Source organism: Salmo salar, chromosome ssa15 (genome assembly GCF_905237065.1).
Source record: "Salmo salar chromosome ssa15, Ssal_v3.1, whole genome shotgun sequence".
Lineage (NCBI taxonomy): Eukaryota > Metazoa > Chordata > Actinopteri > Salmoniformes > Salmonidae > Salmo > Salmo salar.
Genome location: NC_059456.1, coordinates 95696614 through 95719345, shown reverse-complemented (window position 1 = coordinate 95719345; position 22732 = coordinate 95696614). Strand labels below are relative to the sequence as shown.

General features: G+C 41.9%; 1 protein-coding gene across 2 annotated transcripts; it reads right to left on the bottom strand.

Moving 5' to 3' along the window:
• Positions 1 to 1274: 1274 nt before the first annotated feature.
• On the bottom strand, positions 1275 to 15071 carry myl6b (Myosin light polypeptide 6B). 2 transcript variants are annotated; one of them, XM_014147078.2, is made up of 6 exons: positions 11645 to 11906; positions 11163 to 11190; positions 9029 to 9172; positions 7278 to 7451; positions 5690 to 5767; positions 1275 to 2030 (listed from the first exon to the last, which is right to left on the bottom strand). In XM_014147078.2, the coding sequence occupies exons 1-6, from the start codon at positions 11645 to 11647 to the stop codon at positions 2002 to 2004; spliced, it is 456 nt and encodes a 151-aa protein (XP_014002553.1). In that variant the 5' UTR covers positions 11648 to 11906; the 3' UTR covers positions 1275 to 2001.
• Positions 15072 to 22732: the final 7661 nt, after the last annotated feature.

Genomic DNA, 22732 nt, shown 5'->3' with positions numbered 1-22732 from the left:
CCTTTCATACAGTTCCATGTTCCAATCTAGAACACGGTCATACAGTTCCATGTTCCAATCTAGACCACTGTCATACAGTTCCATGTTCCAGTCTAGACCCCTTTCATACAGTTCCATGTTCCAATCTAGACCACTGTCATACAGTTCCATGTTCCAATCTAGAACACGGTCATACAGTTCCATGTTCCAATCTAGAACACGGTCATACAGTTCCATGTTCCAATCTAGACCCCTTTCATACAGTTCCATGTTCCAATCTAGACCCCTTTCATACAGTTCCATGTTCCAATCTAGACCCCTTTCATACAGTTCCATGTTCCAATCTAGACCCCTTTCATACAGTTCCATGTTCCAATCTAGAACACTGTCATACAGTTCCATGTTCCAGTCTAGAACACTGTCATACAGTTCCATGTTCCAGTCTAGACCACTGTCATACAGTTCCATGTTCCAATCTAGACCACTGTCATACAGTTCCATGTTCCAGTCTAGAACACTGTCATACAGTTCCATGTTCCAATCTAGACCACTGTCATACAGTTCCATGTTCCAGTCTAGACCACTGTCATACAGTTCCATGTTCCAATCTAGAACACGGTCATACAGTTCCATGTTCCAATCTAGACCACTGTCATACAGTTCCATGTTCCAGTCTAGAACACTGTCATACAGTTCCATGTTCCAGTCTAGAACACTGTCATACAGGATCATACACAGACTGCCAATTAAGGACTGTACAAGTTCAATATAAGAATCAGTGTCAAGAAATGTTGAAGTGGTTGTAAAATACATTATGAAATCTCTTAAAGAGTGTTATATAATTATTCTAACACTGGTCATAAGACAACTGTGTAACTATAGAAAAAAAGTGTTCCATGAAGTGAACACTAGTCCCACTGAGTTAGAGTATGCCAACATCTACAATGAACAGTCATTAAGCCACTATTCAATCAAAAGCAGACTTAGAACTGGTCAATAAAAGGAGTTGTTTTGGTATGGTTACCGCCCATCATTAAAACACACAGTACAAGTTGCCAGGGTGTGCCAAGTATGAAGTGGCTTTTTGCTAAAATAGACACATCACTGCCCTCTTGTGTCCACCTCATATAATGCAACACATTTCTGAGCACAAAACACTAGTTCAGTGACAAATGTATTTTAAAACAGATATTTGTGGAAGTAAAATTATTTGACCACAAATATCCATAGCTGATTAAGTTCACCCAGTCAAATCATGTTCTCTTAGAAGTTTAAAGTTTGTTAGAAAAAACTACTTTCAGTTTTCCAAAAATATTTTATTTGAATGCTGCAACAAATAAAGGGAGAATAAAACAAAAATCCACTGAACTGTTCATTGCATTTGTACATAGGCATAATGTATGGCTTCATATACATATTGGCTAACAAACTGCACAGCAATAGAAGGAAGACATTCCCAGCCAACGCAAGTCTTCGCTAGCCTGGTCTCAGATCACTTTGTGCTGTCCTGCCAACTACATTGCTGTCAATGTCATGCCAATGACAGAGTTGGCAAGACAGCACATACAGGTCTGGGACCCAGGCTAAGTCTTAGACAATAATAGGTAATTGGTCACCCACCACCACAACACAGTCCCTTCCCACTGACTCAGCCAAGCCATGTATTGCATTACAATAATCATTGTCCAAGGATAGGTATTAAATAACCTGGTCCCAAGACATCAAACAGATCTGGAACCAGATTGAATTGTTTGTATCTGGGAATGTTATTGCAGGTCACGCCAGCAGCACACAAGCGTCTAGTTACATGCAAGTTGGTCTTATTCTTAATTGAAAGAGCCAGGCCATTAACATAGCTTGGGTCATCATGGTCTGAACGTGGGACTGTAAAGGACAAGTGAAGACATAATACGATAACAAAGGGAGCAGGCAGGAGGAGAGGGATGGAAGCTAGTTGAATATGTAACAGAAATAAACAGGGTGAAATAAACTAACAAAGGAAGGAATGTTTCTTCTTGATCTTCAACCGCTCATGACCATCCGGACGAGTTCTGTGGCAGAGAGGGAAAGAGATGAGAGGGAGAGCCCAAGAGAGGGAAAAATATGACAGCCCTCATTTTGACATCAGCACAAAACTTCTAGGATGACAGTTTCAGACAATGTGTGGAGCGATTGATAGAGCAGCAGAATTAAATTATGGATGAGTCGTCAAGCAAGACACAGATCAGGGGTAGACTGATTGGGGGAGCTAAAGTACAGGGAGATCTTAGCTACAGCTTCACTGTAATTCTGTGGTTAACAGGAGTGACTGGTCTACTATGGGAAACATGGTCCAAATGATCAAAATTATTTAAAAAAATTGTGTAACTACATAATGTGTAAAGTATGAAATGGGGCTTTCACATAAAAACTCCACGGCAAACCAAGTCCTATTTTGGTCAAATCACATTACCATTATCCAGCAAGCTCTGAACACCGAGTAAAACAAACACTCCTGCTCAGCATGTACAGTTGAAGTCGGAAGTTTACATACACTTAGGTTGGAGTCATTAAAACTCGTTTTTCAACCACTCCACAAATTTCTTGTTAACAAACAAATTAACAAAGTCAAGGTATTGGAGTGGCCATCTCAAAGCCCTGACCTCAATCCCATAGAAAATTTGTGGGCAGAACTGAAAAAGTGTGTGCGAGCAAGGAGGCCTACAAACCTGACTCAGTTACACCAGCTCTGTCAGGAGGAATAGGCCAATATTCACCCAACATATTGTGGGAAGCTTGTGGAAGGCTACCCGAAACATTTGACCCAAGTTAAACAATTTAAAGGCAATGCTACCAAATACTAATTGAGTGTATGTAAACTTCTGACCCAATGGGAATGTGATGAAAGAAATAAAAGCAGAAATAAAATCACTCTACTATTATTCTGACATTTCACATTCTTAAAATAAAGTGGTGATCCTAACTGACCTAAGACAGGGAATTTTTACTAGGATTAAATGTCAGGAATTGTGAAAAACTGAGTTGAAATGTATTTGGCTAAGGTGTATGTAAACTTCCGACTTCAACTGTATAAACTATCCCTCTAAAAAGGGGGAATCTCAATTGTATTTCCTTGATTCTGCTCTCCTCGTATTCTCAAAACACATTGGAAGAGAAGGTCCAAGGAGAGCGGAAGCGAGGAATCAAGGACACACACTTGAGACCCCCTAGCTCTGTAGACAGAGGGGCTGCCCATACACATGCAGAGATGAGCATGCCTCAGCAGCCAGGGGCAGAGAGTCTCAGTCCACCATGAGTGAAAACCTCCAGTTCAGACCACACAACATCGCTCTCACCAGGCTTTCCCACTGCAAGAGCTTTCCTTATTTGGCTAAAAAACTTGAATAGCTTGATACTACCAAAAGGGACCCTAGATCAGGAGAGAAATTCTTACTTTGGTACAGTAATGCAAGGACGATCTGTGACACTAACACGGAACCCAAACCGGCTGTGCGCATACGGCATTGTGCGCGATCGTGCATACATTTATTTTGTCCCCCTACACCAAACGCGATCACAACACGCAGGTTAAAATATCAAAACAAACTCTGAACCAATGACATTAATTTGGGGACAGGTCGAAAAGCATTAAACATGTATGGCAATTTAGCTAGTTAGCTTGCACTTGCTGGCTAATTTGTCCTATTTAGCTAGCTTGCTGTTGCTAGCTAATTTGTCCTGGGATATAAACATTGAGTTGTTATTTTACCTGAAATGCACAAGGTCCTCTACTCCACCAATTAATCCACACATAAAACGGTCAGCCGAATCGTTTCTAGTCATCTCTCCTCCTTCCTGGCTTTTTCATCTTTCAACTTATATGGTGATTGGCATCTACACTTTTACCATGACTACCGGCAAAACATTTCGTCTTTCAATCACCCACGTGGGTATAACCAATGAGGAGATGGCACGTGGGTACCTGCTTCTATAAACCAATGAGGAGATGGGAGAGGCAGGACTTTCAGTGTGATCTGCGTCAGAAATAGAAAGGAGTTCTATTTTAACTCTTGGCATCGTAGACACTCGTTGGCGTGTGCGCGAGCAGTGTGGGTGCAATAATTGAATGACATGGATTTCAAAATTTATTTTGCAATGCTCGCGCACGCGACGTGTCCGGTCTGGTCATCATGTAACAATTTACACCCAGAACTGACGTTTGGTTACTGTCTTCTAAGAGCTAGTGCGTTCTATGTTCTAGCGGGTAGTTTAGCAGTGTGTTCTATGTTCTAGCGGGTTGTTTAGCAGTGTGTTCTATGTTCTAGCGGGTAGTTTAGTAGTGTGTTCTAGCGGGTAGTTTAGCAGTGTGTTCTATGTTCTAGCGGGTTGTTTAGCAGTGTGTTCTATGTTCTAGCGGGTAGTTTAGTAGTGTGTTCTAGCGGGTAGTTTAGCAGTGTGTTCTATGTTCTAGCGGGTTGTTTAGCAGTGTGTTCTATGTTCTAGCGGGTAGTTTAGCAGTGTGTTCTAGCGGGTAGTTTAGCAGTGTGTTCTAGCGGGTAGTTTAGCAGTGTGTTCTAGCGGGTAGTTTAGCAGTGTGTTCTATGTTCTAGCGGGTTGTTTAGCAGTGTGTTCTATGTTCTAGCGGGTAGTTTAGCAGTGTGTTCTATGTTCTAGCGGGTAGTTTAGCAGTGTGTTCTAGCGGGTAGTTTAGCAGTGTGTTCTATGTTCTAGCGGGTTGTTTAGCAGTGTGTTCTATGTTCTAGCGGGTAGTTTAGCAGTGTGTTCTATGTTCTAGCGGGTAGTTTAGCAGTGTGTTCTATGTTCTAGCGGGTAGTTTAGCAGTGTGTTCTATGTTCTAGCGGGTAGTTTAGCAGTGTGTTCTATGTTCTAGCGGGTAGTTTAGCAGTGTGTTCTAGCGGGTAGTTTAGCAGTGTGTTCTAGCGGGTAGTTTAGCAGTGTGTTCTAGCGGGTAGTTTAGCAGTGTGTTCTATGTTCTAGCCGGTTGTTTAGCAGTGTGTTCTATGTTCTAGCGGGTAGTTTAGCAGTGTGTTCTATGTTCTAGCGGGTAGTTTAGCAGTGTGTTCTATGTTCTAGCGGGTAGTTTAGCAGGCTAAGCAGGACAGCCTGGGTAGAGCACTGGTATACCCTCTGCAGCCTGACCCGTACCGGCTCTCAGCCTGATATGATGTGACGAACAAAGGCTGTGGAGAAAGTTACACAGCATGTTACAAACTCTTTGTATTCACATTCTGGTCCGATCAACCAACAAGACATTGTGTTGTATTATAGTACTATCACCACCTCAGTCCAGGTCTTCAGCTGACTGTTTCATCAGTACACAATACCAGTATTTGACTACTCAACCGTTAATGCAGACATTTCCATAGTTGTGCATTTAAGCAGGCTCTAAAACAGCTATGTCGGCATCTTCATTCTGGTACACACTGTAGCCCAGCAAGCTCCCCCTGACAGCTTCTATAGTACTCTATATTACCTATCCACACACAGCAAGGAAACATGCACTGTCATGCAAGGGCAGCGTTGCATAACCAGATGTGCTAGCTCCCTGGGTTGCACTTAGGTGTTACTTACTGAAGAGGTGTAGTAGTGGTGGTGGTGTAAGGGTTTAGGGTGGTGGGATCATTACATCACATGAACCTAGTCCAGTTATAGACCATCCTGTTGTCTCCCATCTCCATCCATCATTCTGTTTTTACTCTTTCCCTCTCACCTTCATAGTTGATACAGCCATTAGCGTCCTCGTGTCCAGTAAGAAGTGTCTCTACCTCCTCCTCCGTCATCTTCTCTCCTGAAAGACAGAGTTATAAAAAGCAGGGAAAATATGTGGACACCTGCTCGACAAACATCTCATTCCAAAATCACAGGCATTAATATGGAGTTGGTAACCCTTTGCTGCCTTCACTCTTCTGGGAAGGCTTTCCACTAGATGTTGGAACATTGCTGAGAGGACTTGCTTCCATTCAGTCACAAGAGCATTAGTGAGGTCGGACACTGACGTTGGGCAATGAGGCCTGGCTCGCAGTCAGCGTTCCAATTCATCCCAAAGGTGTTCGATGAGGTTGAGGTCTGGGCTCTGTGCTGGCCAGTCAACTATTTATGTATGGATCACGCTTTGTGCATGGGGGCATTGTCATGCTGAAACAGGAAAAGGGCCTTTCCTAAATTGTTCCCACAAAGTTGGAAGCACAGAATTGTCTAGAATGTCATTGTATGCTGTAGCGTTAAGATTTCCCTTCACTGGAACTAAGGGGCCTAGCCCGAACCATGAAAAACAGCCCCAGACCATTATTCCTACTCCACCAAACTTCACAGTTGGCAACATGCATTTGGGCAGGTAGCGGTTTCCTGGCATCCGCCAAACAAGAATTAGTCTGTCAGACTGCCAGATGGTGAAGAGTGATTCATCACTCCAGAGAACCCGTTTCCACTGATCCAGAGTCCAATGGCGACAAGCTTTACGCCACTCCAGTCGACGCTTGGCATTGCGCATGGTGATCTTAAGCTTGTGTGTGGCTGCTTGGCCATGGAAACCCATTTCATGAAGCTCCCGACGAACAGTTATTGTGCTGATGTTGCTTCCAGAGGCAGTTTGGAACTGGGTAGTGAGTGTTGTAACCGAGTACAGAGGATTTTTTACGCGCCACGTGCTTCAGCGGTCCCATTCTGTGAGCTTGTGTGACCTACCACTTCGCGGCTGAGCCGTTGTTGCTCCTAGACGTTTTCACTTCAAAATAACAGCACTTACAGTTGACTGCGGCAGTTCTAGCAGGGCAGAAATGTGAGTTGTTGGAAAGGTGGCATCCTATAACGGTGCCACGTTGAATGTCAACTGAGCTCTACAGTCAGGCCATTCTACTGCCAATGTTTGTCTATGGAGATTGCATGGCGGTGTGCTCAATTTTATACACCTGTCAGCAACAGGTGTGGCTGAAATAGCCAAATCTACTAATTTGAAGGGGTGTCCATACTTTTGTATATATAGTGTATATGACATTTAGCAGCCGATTTTATCCAAAAGGACTTGCAGTTATGAGCGCATACATTTTTTACGTATGGGTGGTGCAGGGAATCAAACCCACTATCATGGCACAGAAGACACTGTTCAAGAGCCTCATGTTTAGTGGTTTTCGGTTTGAAAATATATATACCTTGCAGTATATTTTGGCAATCATTTTTATATTTAGAGTCAACTTCCAAATTAGATTATTTTGATCAGTGATTTAAATCTTGTGGATAAAAACACACATTCTTAAAATATCTTTCCCTCAGATCTGAAAGAGTAAAAGAATGTAACTAACCTAGTGTGGTGAGGACGTGCCGTAACTCTGCCCCCATTACAGTTCCGTTGCCCTCCTTATCGAAGACACGCAGTCCCTCAACGAAATCCTCAAAGGAGCCCTGGTCCTTATTCTTAGCGATGGCCTGCAGCATAGGCAGGAACTGCTCAAAGTCAAGCATCTTGTGGTTCATCTCTGGAAAAGTTTAAATGGAGGAAATGGATGAATTGATGACATGAATGAACACGGGTATACACCTCACAACCCTTTTAACCCATGAGTCATCGCTGGACAAAGGTGGTCAGTGGATTTTGGCACCTTATAAGGACCTTGCTTGTGAAAATTGGAAGAACCCAAATAAGTTCTGGTAGACATATAGGGGCCGGTAAAGGATGGCTGTATAAACTAACTCATGTAGACGTCTTAGAAAGCACAACCTAAAAACACTTCCTGTTTCTCATTCTTGTAAAAGCAAATTATATGATTTGAGATTCTCAGGGATGCATCGGTGCAATCAGTAGGATACAGAATAAAATATACTTAACAAAAATATAAAACGCAACATGTAAAAAGTCTTGGTCCCATGTTTCATGAGCTGAAATAAAAATGCCAGAAATGTTTCATATGCACAAAAAGCTTATTGTGCTCAAATTGGTTTACATCCCTGTTAGTGAGCATTTCTCCTTTGCCAAGATATGCCACACTTGTCAGGTGAATGGATTAAGAAGCTGATTAAACAGCATGATCATTACACATGTGCACCTTGTGCTGGGGACAATAAAAGACTACAGATGTCTCAAAGGGGGGAGCGTGCAATTGGCATGCTGACTGCAAGAATGTCCACTAGATCTGTTGCCAGAGAATTTAATGTTAATTTCTCTACCATAAGCCGCCTCCAACGTCATTTTAGAGAATTTGGCAGTACGTTCAACCGGCCTGACAACCGGTTGAACAAGCAAGTTAACGCAAGTTTAACGCAAAATTCGTAGTTTTTCACACAGAAAAAAGATAAGACGCATAAGAAATATCTTGCTGTGTTTTTAAAACGCAGATATAAAAATGCTTATTGCAATTTCTGTTCGGCATCAGACAAATTTTGTGCTTCAGTTGCACTTCTTCAATCGGATGAGAATTTACCAAAGGGCAGTCTACTTTTCTCTGTGTAGCCAGTCGACTTTTCTCCAGTAAAATGCAAGATGAACTTTAAGGAAAAACAATAAATGTAGTTGTAGTTTAAGATTAACATTAGAAATATGATGGCAACGCATAGTTTTTGCCAAAAAAATACCTTGCTTTATCATTGTAAGCTCATTTACGTGTGTGGCTGCTAGCCGAATAGCGCTACACTTTGTTGTAATCTGATGACAATGAAGCTATTTTCTGCCAAATGTGTTGCACTAATGTATCTTCTGTGAAGGAAAACTATAGTTATACGTCCCTGATCACTCTATTGAAGCAAAAAAAAAACACTTGACTTTCAATATAAAAGCGACCCTTGTCAATACACAACTGGACTCACCTGCTACCCGCTTTCTCCCGTTGTGCCATTTACCAACACGTGACTGGCTCAACTGTTCTGGGGAACTACGGTGAGCTTCATAATGTAAAATAATGTGACGGGGGAAATGGAGAACGCAGTCTGCTTCATCTCCTAACTACAGGTATTTACTTAAAAAGTAGCTACAAATAGTTAAATGTTTTGAAAAACTTCAAATAAATTGTTTCAACGGTACACGGTATACCACCCAAGCTTAATTGTATCTCACCCTCACCTTCAGCCTTGGGGTTGCCCAGGACCTTGAGGACCTCAGAGTTGACAGGATTCTGTCCCAACGCCCTCATGACATCACCACACTGACTGTAGCTGATCTTTCCATCACCGGTTCTATCGAAGAGGAGGAAGGCCTCCTTAAACTCTGGAGGAGGGACAGAAAGTCTGTCTGTATGACCATCCCTTTTCCTCAATGCCTCACCTCCCCCTCAAAGCTCATTGGAGGAAGGCCAATGGAGGGTCATTGGATCATCTTCTCTAATGAGAGAGAGGTGAGGATTGGAGGGGAAAAGAAATGAGTGAGTGTATAAAAGATGTTAAAATGACTAAGAGGGGGAAAACAGCAAACACGTTGGAAACTGCTAAAGTATGAGAGATTGTCTTTTGTACCATTCAATCTATAGCCCAACAACTGATAATGTGTATCTCTTCACATTGTTTTAGCTAAAATAACTGGTTAGCTAGCACACACACACCTTTGTTCACCAGGCATGTCACTTTACATGAATGTAAATGTGTCTACCCAGGATAATTGGGTCTATTGTTAAGGTTAATTGAGTTCAGGGACATAGATGGGTAGGGGGGGGGGGCACCATCTCAAATGGCATTCCATTAAAAAAAAAAATTATACACTTCAATATAGCCTACTTCCCAAATGAACTGAATTTAAATGGAATTGACCGCAACCCTTCGGAGTAGGTCTATGGGATATCCCTTCAGGGTAGGTCTTTGGGATATCCCTTCAGGGTAGGTCTATGGGATATCCCTTCAGGGTAGGTCTATGGGATATCCCCTCAGGGTAGGTCTATGGGATATCCCCTCAGGGTAGGTCTATGGGATATCCCTTCAGGGTAGGTCTATGGGATATCCCTTCAGGGTAGGTCTATGGGATATCCCCTCAGGGTAGGTCTATGGGATATCCCCTCAGGGTAGGTCTATGGGATATCCCCTCAGGGTAGGTCTATGGGATATCCCTTCAGGGTAGGTCTATGGAATATCCCTTCAGGGTAGGTCTATGGAATATCCCTTCAGGGTAGGTCTATGGAATATCCCTTCAGGGTAGGTCTATGGAATATCCCTTCAGGGTAGGTCTATGGAATATCCCTTCAGGGTAGGTCTATGGAATATCCCTTCAGGGTAGGTCTATGGAATATCCCTTCAGAACCCTAGGAGGCAGACAACAGTGGTATGTTGTGGAACTTTTTCCTGTTCTCAGGAATGTGCCAGCCTCTTCACTCCTGGCCCGCTGAGTTCCATTTCCCAACAACATATAAAGGTAGTGGAGGAGAGTGGAAGGGAGAGCTGTATTATGCCAACAATGATTAAACAAGCCAGGGAGGAGAGAGAAGACCAATCTACTAGTCTGTTTCTAACTTCAAAAAAGGAAAGGTAACACTCCAGGGGAGATGACAAGCTAGTTTAGATAGCATGGAAATGTTTGTGGTACATGGGAATGGTACAACTGGGAATGCATGCAGTTTGATGCAAACACACTACTAACTAGTTTATGGTATGCAAAAGGTAGATTCTCTGTCTAGATAAGCACCAACACACACGAGGCGCCGATTACTACCTCACATACTAGACCTGAGCTTACTAACATAGATAGAAAGTCTGCTTATAGCTAGTTTATTCCCAACTATTGACAAGGGGGAAAAAAACAGGAAATAGACATGCCACAACAGGCTAAGCTCACTGAGTGTCTTGAAATATACCAGTGACACTGTACTTGTAGGCTAACATCCATGGTGTGCCTACCACAACCTTCAGAAACTGTACCAGACCAACAACATGCCTTTCAACACTGTTAGATTAAGGTCCCAGACTTAAGGGCCAAATGTTAGGGTCCTTCACCAATGACTCACCGTGTATTTGATCCAGGTTAAACTCAATCTGGAAAGAACAATCAGTTGCATATGGAGTTTGAGAAAACACCGAGGACAGAAAGGAAATAGTGGTAACTTTGCTACAATAGAGGAATGACAGAGGCATAAAGCATATGAAAAAGTCAGACGAGCAAGGAAGAAAATTAAAGTGGCATCTGTCTGAGTTGAGGATGGCAGCATGCAAGAGTTGGTATAGTTAAAGTTTTGGGAAATTTGCTAGCTAATCTAGTGAACTAGTTTGTAACTCACCCATGATTTGATCTTCTGAGAAGTCGGACTGTTCAAAGAAAGATTAAGTTAGCTATGATGTTGCTCAACCCTGTGGGCAAGGACCAGTGGTTGGCTAGTTAGCCCAGTTAACTAAAGTTAGCTAACTTGACAGACAACTTTCTATCACACCCTTACCTAGTTAGGAACTAGCTACTAGTCAGTAAGAAAAATACTAACATCTATGGGACATTTGGAGACAGTGTCAATTACAGTTACTGGTATGACAATGTATATCAACGAGCTAGGGTTACTACTATACAGTAATGGCAAGTAGCTAAGTAGCTAACCTTGGCTAGCTACGATAACGCTAACTTGCTACCTCTGCTCAATCAAACTGGCTAGCTAGCAAATAAAGTTAGCAACTTGTTATCTAGTTCGATACACAATTCCGAAATAAGAATACCATTTCGAGTAGCTAACTAGATAGCTAACTATTTAATCCAGGTTATTGAAGAACCAACCATATCTGTAGATGTTCGAGTGTGTCGAAGATGTCGGGAGGTGGAGGACCGTGACAGGTCGGAGGGGAGGGAAAGATCAACTAATGCCGCGTTCAAAACCACTGGGAACTCGGAACTCGAAGGTCTCCGACTTCCGACATCAGTGTATTCAAGACAACTGGGAACTCGGAAACAAACGATCTTCGACTTGGAAAAATATTTTGGAACGGTACACCAACTCGGAATCCCTCTTTCTAGCACTCCCACTTTCCGTCCTGAAGAGCACTGACGTATTGATTTTACCTCTTATTTATCCGAGTTCCCAGTCTTGAAAGCACCATAGCACTAGCACAGCCCCAGCAGAGTTGATTTGCGCTTCAAAATTCTGTGCCGCATCTGTGCTGTGCGCATAACCATGGACAGCGCAGCGTTGGAGTGGCCTGTCCATGGTAACACTTTTAGAAACTGTTATAGGCCTAGCTAGACTACTGTTGTGTTAAATTTTGGTCTGTGACAAAAATGGTGTTGGATTCCTTAGGTCCATCAATTAGCTCATTGAGCTGCATACCTAGTCAGCCAGGTATGTGGGCCACAACCTGTCTAATTCTCTGATCAGTGTGGATGAAGTGCCACGGGGTGTATACAGTCTAGGGGTTTGTTGACCCCTTTATAAACTCTTGCAACACAGACACATGCTGCAGAGCACTAATTCCAGTGATTGACTTGGGCAGAATCTCACCGGAGCTGAGAACCAAAACCTCACATTTTCTGCTGCTTGAGCTTCTGTTCCTATAACTGAATATTGGCTCAAAAGTAGTGGAGCTCCTGCACCTTAATATAAACAGCACCGGCACCCAAAATGAGTACTGGCACCTGTATCAGTCCAAGTCAAGCACTGACTAATTCTATAGCAAAGTAAGTAGCATTGATGAGAGCGAAGCTATGCACGTTTCACAACAGAGTGATAGTGCTATTGTGGGTGACTGAATATAGCCCTACCAATTGTGATTGTCTCTGTGATTTTACATTTCTAACCAACCCTTTTTATAATCTTCATCTCAGGATGTACAGTACCAGTCAAAAGTTTGGACACAACTACTAATTCCAGAGTTTTTCTTTATTTAAAAAATGTTCTACAGTGTAGAATAATAGTGAAGACATCAAACTATGAAATAACACATATGGAATCATGTAGTAACCAAAAAAGTGTTAAACAAATCAAAATATATTTTAGATTTTAGATTCTTCAAAGTAGCCACCCTTTGCCTTGATGACAGTTTTGCACACTCTTGGCATTCTCTCAACCAGCTTCATGAGGTAGTCACCTGGAATTCATTTCAATTAACAGATATGCCTTGTTAAAAGTTAATTTGTGGAATTCCTATACTTCTTTATGCATTTGAGCTAATCAGTTGTGTTGTGACGTGGTAGGGATAGTATACAGAAGATAGCACTATTTGGTAAAAGACCAAGTCCAAATTATGGCAAGAATAGCTCAAATAAGCAAAGAGAAACAACAGTCAATCATTACTTTAAGACATGAAGGTCGGTCAATCTGGAACATTTAAAGAACTTTGAAAGTTTCTTCAAGTGAAGTTGCAACAACCATCAAGCGATATGATGAAACTGACTCTCATGAGGACTGCCATAGGAAAGAAAGACCGAGAGTTACCTCTGCACCTCAGATTGCAGCCCAAATAAATGCTTCACAGAGTTCAAGGAACAGACACATCTCAACATCAACTGTTCAGAGGAGACTTCATGAATCAGGCCTTCATGGTAAAATTTTGCTGCAAAGAAACCACTACTAAAGGACACCGATAAGAAGAAGAGACTTGCTTGGGCCAAGAAACACGAGCAATGGACATTAGACCGGTGGAAATCTGTCCTTTGGTCTGATGAGTCCAAATTTGAGATTTTTGGTTCCAACCGCCGTGTCTTTGTGAAACGCAGAGTAGGTGAACAGATGATCTCCACATGTATGGTTCCCGCCGTGAAGCATGGAGGAGGAGGTGTGATGTGTGGGGGTGCTTTGCTGGTGACACTGACTATTATTTATTTTTAATTCAAGGCACACTTAACCAGCATGGCTACGACAGCATTCTGCACGAATACACCATCCCATCTGGTTTGCGCTCAGTGGGACTATGACCCAAAAAACACCTCCAGGGTGTGTAAGGACAATTTGACCAAGAAGGTGAGTGATGGAGTGCTGCATCAGATGACCTGGCCTCCACAATCACCTGACCTCAACCCAATTGAGATGGTTTTGGATGAGTTGGACTGCAGAGTGAAGGAAAAGCAGCCAACAAGTGCTCAGCATATGTGGTAACTCCTTCAAGGCTGTTGGAATAGCATTCCTCATGAAACTGTTTGACAGAATGCCAAGAGTGTGCAAAGCTGTCATCAAGGCAAAGGGTGGCTACTTTGAAGTATCTCAAATCTAAAATACATTTTGATTTGTTGAACACTTTTTTGCATACTAGATGATTCCATATGTGTTATATCATAGTTTTCATGTCTTCTCAAATATTCTACAATGTAGAAAAATAGTAACAAATAAAGAAAAACCCTTGAATGAGTAGGTGCGTCCAAACTCTTGACTGGTACTGTACATATGAAAATGCGGAAGGTTCAAGGTTATATCTCTCCTGGAGAGAAATGAGCGCATTCCCTCCCAATAGAAGACAGCTTCTATAGCACTGCTCTAGTTTTCAACACATCTTTATCCTACAATGATACTGGTAGTTTGGTTCCTATTAGTCTCTGATTAAACAATTGGAAGAGGATTTGAAAGAGGATTTGTGTCATCTGTTTTGTAAGCACATCATGATATTGAGAAACATCATTTGCGATGCTTTGTAGCTATAACATTTCCTATGACAAAACAATAGTAATAAATAAAAAAAATTCAACATTTTCTCAAGATATAGACAGACTATCACTCTGCCTATATTTCAGTCTATTATAAAATGGAATTATTCAGTCTATTATAGCGATATTAGTCATCATTGTATTTTTAAGCCTACGTCCCACATTAGCCCTGACAATGCTGTGCACACACACACACACACACACACACACACACACACACACACACACACACACACACACACACACACACACACACACACACACACACACACACACACACACACACACACACACACACACACACACACACACACACACACAGAGAGAGAGCTGGGTGCTGTGGCAGCTCCACTCACCTCCATGGTGCTGGGGTCAAATGGAGAGTCAGAGGGTCGCAGCATCCTGGGTCTCTGCTCTGGAGCTGACCTTGGCTGGGCAGGGTTAGCTGAGGGCAGGCAGGGGAAAGGAGGCCCCAGTCTGGGCTGCTGGGCCACAGGCGATGGAGACTTCTTAATGGACGGTTCTCTTTTAGGGGCCATTGCTGGAGTCCGGAACAGTTCTTATCTATCTTCCTCTCTCTATTTTTTACTCTGGTGGTTACTAATGTGGATGCTGAGAAGAGTGGATGCACAGAGAGAGAGAGAGAGAGAGAGAGAGAGAGAGAGAGAGAAAGAGAGAGAGGGAGAGAGAGTTCAATAGAGATAGGGAGACAGTCGAGAGAGATGGAGACAGAGAGAGAAAGAGAGCTATAGAGAGAGAGCAAGAGTGTGAGAGAGAGTGATGGAAAGAGAGAAATATGGAGAGATCCTGGTTGTATAGAAGAGAAGAACATGTGAGTGAGGCTGAAGCTGAAGCGTAGGAGTGGAGATGAGAGGGAGAGTAGAATGAGGAGGGGTTGCAGCTAGAGAGAGAAAGCCAAGCTGTATGACTCCAAGCACATGCTTTTATATGGGTTAGAAAGCCAGGCGCATATGTGGGTGAGTCAGTGAGTGTGCTTGTTTGTATAAGTGAGGTTAATATTCAAGTATTACTATACACATTACTATACACATAAGTGGCAGGTATTTTATCACCAATACACCTGCCACTAATTATATTTTTAAAGGATTTGTATCTGTTGTGTGTGTCTCTTTGTGTATAAAATAAGACTTGATACAGCCAGAAAGCTAATAACAGAATGTTCTATTTTGTAATCTTGAACAATATATGTTCTATTTAGTTGTTGCCAGGTTTTTTCGCCCCTCGTGCTTCCTTCCTGTCGTTTCTGTAGTGATTCTAAAATTTGACACCGATGCCATGCGAATACACTGAGGTCTTTCTCTCTCTGTCTCCCTGTGTGTTCCTCTTTCTCTGTTTCTGTGTGTGTGTGTGTGTGTGTGTGTGTGTGTGTGTGTGTGTGTGTGTGTGTGTGTGTGTGTGTGTGTGTGTGTGTGTGTGTGTGTCTCTTTCTCTCTCTCCAGCTACAGTACAGTATTCCATGGAAAGGGCATTGTGTGAAATCGACCATAGATTTGTGTGAGATTGAGATACTCTCAGAAACCCTGTGCTCAGTGGAAGTGGAAGTTCACCCCTGTGTCGATGATTCATCCTGAAACTGCCTGTGTATTATTCCATAGGTTAAGCAGATCATTTATCAAACATGAATATGGTACTAATCAATCATTTTGGCTTCAGCAAGGTGTTCAGGCCACTAAATAATGTAATATAAATTGAACATTTCACTTTTGATGTGACTCTTATTTAAAGTAATTTGACAAAAAGTATTTATAGGATTCTGATATGTTAATTTACAAAACATTTATTTTATATGACATGTGGAAGTAGCTTCTATGACAGATGAAGTCGACTGCAATCCTGTAGATTGTGAGGATATGTAATGGCTCTTTATCTGCTTCTTCATTTGACCCATTGCACACAATGCAGTTACCTGCACATACTACTAGATGTCAGTATTGCTCAGGCAGCACTCATGGACCCTGTTAAATAGGAGAGAAGAGTTAGGTATTTAGATGAATGCATAGATCATAGAAATCATATATCATTAGTTTACAGTTATGGCTAATGTAACCTTAACTGGAAGGCTTAAACCTTCCAGTTATTAAACCAATCCAGTAATTAATTAAAGTGCGATGATGACCATTGTGATCTGTTGCACTGATGTGAGCTTATCGCTGAGAGCTCAGATCAAGTCCACTGTAAATCAAATCAAATCAAATTTTATTTGTCACATGCACTGAATACAACAGGTGTAGACCTTACAGTGAAATGCTTACTTACAAGACCTTAACCAACAATGCTTTAAGAAGTTTTAAGAAAAAAAAATAAAAATAAGTGTTAAGTAAAACATAGATAAGTAAAAAATAGAAAATAGAAAATAAAAGTAACAAATAATTGAACAGCAGCAGTAAAATAACAAGCGAGGCTATATACAGGGTGTACCGGTACAGAGTCAATGTAACCGGGGAGAGGTTCAAGGAAACTATTTATCATTTAGCTATATTCAGTTATAAAATGTATAAGCATAAATCCTCACAAAATGCGACATGAATGACATTTTCAAATAATATGAACAGCAAAGCACCTTCCACAACAGTTTAATCAGTTATTATATGATCTCTAGTTTATATAACATTGTTAAAAATGTCCACTATTGGCTTCTTCTGTAGTTCTAAATTTATCACTATTGGGGTTTCCGCTCTAATTGACGAGGATCTGCTAAACTAACTAGTGTTCTCCTGTATGTAAACAGTGTTGTGAAAGTGGCAGATGGACAGACGGACAGATGTTATCAACAGGAAGTTTACAACCTGAGCTGAACTCCCAAAATAGACCCCATCTGTTGCTCCTGTGCCCCATCCCTCCCTCTGCCCTCCCCTGCCTGTCCTATTCTCCTCCTCCGTCACTCTCTCAATCACTCCCACCAATTTCAATTTCAGTTTAAGGGCTTTATTGACATGGGAAACATATATTAACATTGTCAAAGCAGGTGAAGTAGATAATAAAAAGTGAAATAAACAATAAAAATGTATAGTAAACATTACACTCACAAAAGTTCCAAACGAATAAATACATTTCAAATGTCACATTATGTGCAAATAGTTAAAGTACAAAAGGGAAAATAAATAAACATAAATATGGGTTGTATTTTAAATGGTGTTTGTTCTTCACTGGTTGTCCTTTTCTTGTGGCAACAGGTCACAAATCTTGCTGCTGTGATGGCACACTGTGATATTTCACCCAATAGATATGGGAGTTTATCCAAATTTGTTTTCAAATTCTTTGTGGGCCTGTGTAATCTGAGGGAAATATGTGTCTCTAATATGGTCATACATTTGGCAGGAGGTTGGAAAGTGCAGCTCAATTGTCACCTCATTTTGTGGGCAGTGGGCACATAACCTGTCTTCTCTTGAGAGACAGGTCTGCCTACAGCGGCCTTGATCAATAGCAAGGCTATGCTCACTGAGTCTGTACTTAGTCAAAGCTTTCCTTAAATTTGGGTCAGTCACAGCGGTCAGGTATTCTGCCACTGTGTACTCTCTATTTAGGGCCAAATAGCATTCTAGTTTGCTTGGTAAATTCTTTCCAATGTGTCAAGTAATTATCTTTTACTTTTTTCATGATTTGGTTGGGTCTAATTGTGTTGGTGTACTGGGGCTCTGTGGGGTCTGTTTGTGTTTGTGAACAGAGCCCCAGGACCAGCTTGCTTAGGGGACTCTAGGTTCATCTCTCTGTAGGTGATGGCTTTGCTATGGAAGGTTTGGGAATCGCTTCCATTTAGGTCGTTGTTGAATTTAACGGCTCTTTTCTGGATTTTGATCATTAGCGGGTATCGGTTTATTTCTGCTCTACATGCATTATTTGGTGTTTTACGTTGTACACAGAGGATATTCTTGCAGAATTCTGCATGCAGTCTCAATCTGGTGTTTGCCCCATTTTGTAAATTCTTGGTTGGTGAGCGGACCCTAGACCTCACAACCATAAAGGGCAATGGGTTTTATAACTGACTCAAGTATTTCATGCCAGATCCTAATTGGTATGTCAAATTTTATGTTCTGTTTTAATGGCATAGCAGGCCCTTCTTGCCTTGTCTCTCAGATCGTTCACAGCTTTGCGGAAGTTACCTGTCGGGCTGATGTTTAGGCCGAGGTATGTATCGTTTTTTGTGTGCTCTAGCTAGTGTATCAGCTTTACCCATACTTTCCCTCTTTGCTTTAGAGGGAATGGTGATCATCCTCCTCCTTACAAAGGCTTTTGAGGTTTCCCATACCATACCCAATGTTTCAGTAGAGACCATATTCTCTTTAGATTTAAAAAAAAAAGTCCTCTCCAAGTGATCTCTCAAATTCTTCATCCTGTAATAATAACATGTTAAAATGCTAAGTACTTCTTCTGACTGTTTCCCTCTGTAATTTCATTTGTAATTCCTCTATGGCATGATCAGTTAAAGTGGCTATTCCCTAACTGGGGTATGCGCAATGCCGTCGGCGGTATGCCAAATCAAAATGTGATTCACATTTTCAAACAGTCCATTTAGATTTTCCAACGGAACTATACATTTGGGTGATGTTTTTTTCCAGCCTGAGTAGCCTCGTTTCACTGCCAAAAATGATTTCAGTGAGAATTAAGACAACCTTCGAGTAGTAAGACATGTATAAAAGCAACAGATAACATTAATAAGAAGTGGCTAGAAGTGTCTTATATGGTGAGCTACCTAGTGGCTAGGACAGGCAAGCCCCATACTATTGTGGAGGACTTAATTCTTCCTGCTGCCGCGGATATGGCAGGGACAATGCTGGGGGAAAAGGCCCAAAAAACTATACAGACAATGTCTTCATCAAACAACACTGTTTCACAACGCATCAGTGACATGGCCGGATATGTTTTGAAACAATGACTGTTAAGCATACAAGCCAGTGAATTATATGCGTTACAGCTGGATGAGTCAACAGACGTGGCGGGCCTGGCACAGCTCCTGGTATATGACCGTTACGTTTACGGGGGCTCAGTTAAGGAAGACCTTCTCTTCTGGAAACCACTGGAAACCAGGACAACAGGGGAGGATATTTTTAAAGTACCGGACAGCTTTGTGACATCATGACATCAAATGAACTTTGGTTGGCATTTGTACTGATGGCGCAAAAGCCATAACAGGCGTGCAAGTAGTTGCTCCCGATGCCACTTGGGTACACTGCAGCATCTACCGAGAGGCTCTTGCTGTCAAGGAAATGCTTGACAGCTTGAAAGATGTTTTGGACACTACAGTGAATGTTTTTTACTTTGTTAAAGCAAGGCCCCTGAACTCTCGTGTATTTCTGCATTATGCAATGATATGGGCAGTGACCATGTAATGCTTTTACAACATACGCTGGTTATCAAGGGGCAAAGTATTGACACGTTTAAAAAAAATTGAGAGACAAGCTTAAAGTTTTCTTTGATGACCATAATAGTCACTTGTCTGACCGCTTGCATGATGATGAGTTTCTCACACAGCTGGCGTATCTGGGTGATGTTTTTTCTCGCCTGAATGATCTGAATCCAGGATTACAGGGACTCTCCGGGACTACAGTCGTAGCCCAAAGTTTTGAGAATGACACAAATATTACTTTTCACAAAGTCTGCTGCCTCAGTTCGTATGATGGCAATTTACATATACTCCAGAATGTTATGAGGAGTGATCAGATGAATTGCAATTAATTGCAAAGTTCCTCTTTGCCATGCAAATGAACTGAATCCCCCAAAAACATTTCCACTGCATTTCAGCCCTGCCACAAAAGGACCAGCTGACATCATGTCAGGGATTCTCTCGTTAACATAGGTGTGAGTGTTGATGAGGACAAGGCTGGAGATCACTCTGTCAAGCTGATTCAGTTCAAATAACAGACTGGAAGCTTCAAAAGGAGGGTGGTGCTTGGAATCATTGTTCTTCCTCTGTCAATCATGGTTACCTGCAAGGAAACACTTGCCGTCATCATTGCTTTGCACAAAAAGGGCTTCACAGGCAAGGATATTGCTGCCAGTAAGATTAAATCTAAATCAACCATTTATCGGATCATCAAGAACTTCAAGGAGAGCGGTTCAATTGTTGTGAAGAAGGCTTCATGGTGCCCAAGAAAGTCCAGCAAGCGCCAGGACCGTCTCCTAAAGTTGATTCAACTGTGGGATTGGGGCACCACCAGTACAGAGCTTGCTCAGGAATGGCAGCAGGCAGGTGTGAGTGCATCTCCACGCACAGTAAGGCGAAGACTTTTGGAGGATGGATTGGTGTCAAGAAGGGCAGCAAAGAAGCCACTTTTCTCCAGGAAAAACATCAGGGACAGTCTGATATTCTGCAAAAGGTACACGGATTGGACTGCTGAGGACTGGGGTAAAGTAATTTTCTCTGATGAATCCTCTTTCCGATTGTTTGGGGCATCCGGAAAAAAGCTTATCCGGAGAAGACAAGGTGAGCGCTACCATCAGTCCTGTGTCATGCCAACTGTAAAGCATCCTGAGACCATTCATGTGTGGGATTCAATTGAATCAGAAGCCACTGCCAGATTTCTGGATAGGGCTGTGCTCAGAGTATCCTGCCTTGGCAAATTGCGCTGTTAAGACACTGATGCCCTTTGCAAGTACGTATCTATATAAGAGTGGATTCTCAGCCCTCAATAGCATGAAAACTGAATACAGGCACAGACTGTATGTGGAAAATGATTTAAGACTGAGACTCTCTCCAATACAACTCAACATTGCAGAGTTATGTGCATCCTTTCAAGCACACCCTTCTCATTAACCTGTGCTGAGTTATTCACCATTTTTGATGAACAAATAAGGTTTATATGTAAGATGGCTAAATAAAGAGCAAAATGATTGATTATTATAATATTATTATTTGTGCCCTGGTCCTATAAGAGCTCTTTGTCACTTCCCACGAGCCGGGTTGTGACAAAAACTAATTTTTATGTTTAATAAATGTATTGTATAGTGTGTGTGTGGCAGGCTTACAAAGATGGCAAAAAACAACATTTGAGAGTGCGCTGACCCTGGTGCTACGCAGCTGGAGGTTGATTGTTTGAAGGGGTACGGGACTGTTAAAGTTTGGGAACCACTGCTCTAGGGTAATGGTGTCTAGATGGAATTTGTGTTTGTGGTCCTGGCAACTGGACCTTTTTTAGAACACCATTATTTTGGTCTTGCTGAGATTTACTGTCAGGGCCCAGGTCTGACAGAATCTGCGCAGAAGATCTAGGTACTGCTGTAGGCCCTCCTTGGTTGGTGACAGGAGCACCAGATCATCAGCAAACAGTAGACATTTGACTTCAGATTCTAGTAAGGTGAGGCCGGGTGCTGCAGACTGTTCTGGTGCCCTCGTCAATTCGTTGCTAATTATGTTGAAGAGGATGGGGCTTAAGCTGCATCCCTGTCTCACCCCACGGCCCTGTGGGAAGAAATATTAGTGTTTTATTCCAATTTTAACCGGACACTTGTTGTTTGTGTACATGGATTTTATAATGTTGTATGTTTTCCCCCAACACCACTTTCCATCAATTTATATAGCAGACCCTCATGCCAAATTGAGTCCAAAGCTTTTTTTGAAATCAACACAGCATGAGAAGACTTTGCCTTTGTTTTGGTTTGTTTGTCAACTAGGGTCTGCAGGGTGAATACGTGGTCTGTTGTACGGGAATTTGGTAAAATGGCAATTCGACATTTTCTCAGTACATTGTTTTCACTGAGGAAATGTACGAGTCTGCTGTTAATGACAACATAGAGGATTTTCCCAAGGTTGCTGTTGACGCATATCCCATGGTAGTTATTGGGGTCAAATTTGTCTCCACTTTTGTGAATTGGGGTGATCAGTCCTTGGTTCCAAACATTGGGGAAGATGCCAGAGCTAAGGATGATGTTAAAGAGTTTAAGTATAGCCGATTTGAATTTGTGGTCTGTATATTTTATCATTTCATTAAGGATGCCATCAACACCACAGGCCTTTTGGGTTGGAGGGTTTGTATTTTGTCCTGTAGTTCATTCAATGTAATTGGAAAATTCAGTGGGTTCTGATAGTCTTTAATAATTGATTGTAAGATTTTGATCATGTATATGTTTTGTTGTTAATTCTTTGTTATAGGGCCCAAAAACATTGGAGAAGTGGTTTACCCATACATCTCCATTTTGGATAGATAACTCTTCGTCCCTCACAAAGTCCTACTCTACCCTCACCCAGCACTTCTCCTCCTCTCCTTTCCTCCTCCTTCC

Coding starts and splice junctions, on each gene's coding strand:
- myl6b (XM_014147078.2), bottom strand. Junction 5,768..7,277: donor GCACGTCCTCACCACACTAG/GTTAGTTACATT, acceptor TCTGTCTTTCAG/GAGAGAAGATGACGGAGGAG. Junction 2,031..5,689: donor TGGCTGTATCAACTATGAAG/GTGAGAGGGAAA, acceptor TCTCTGCCACAG/AACTCGTCCGGATGGTCATG.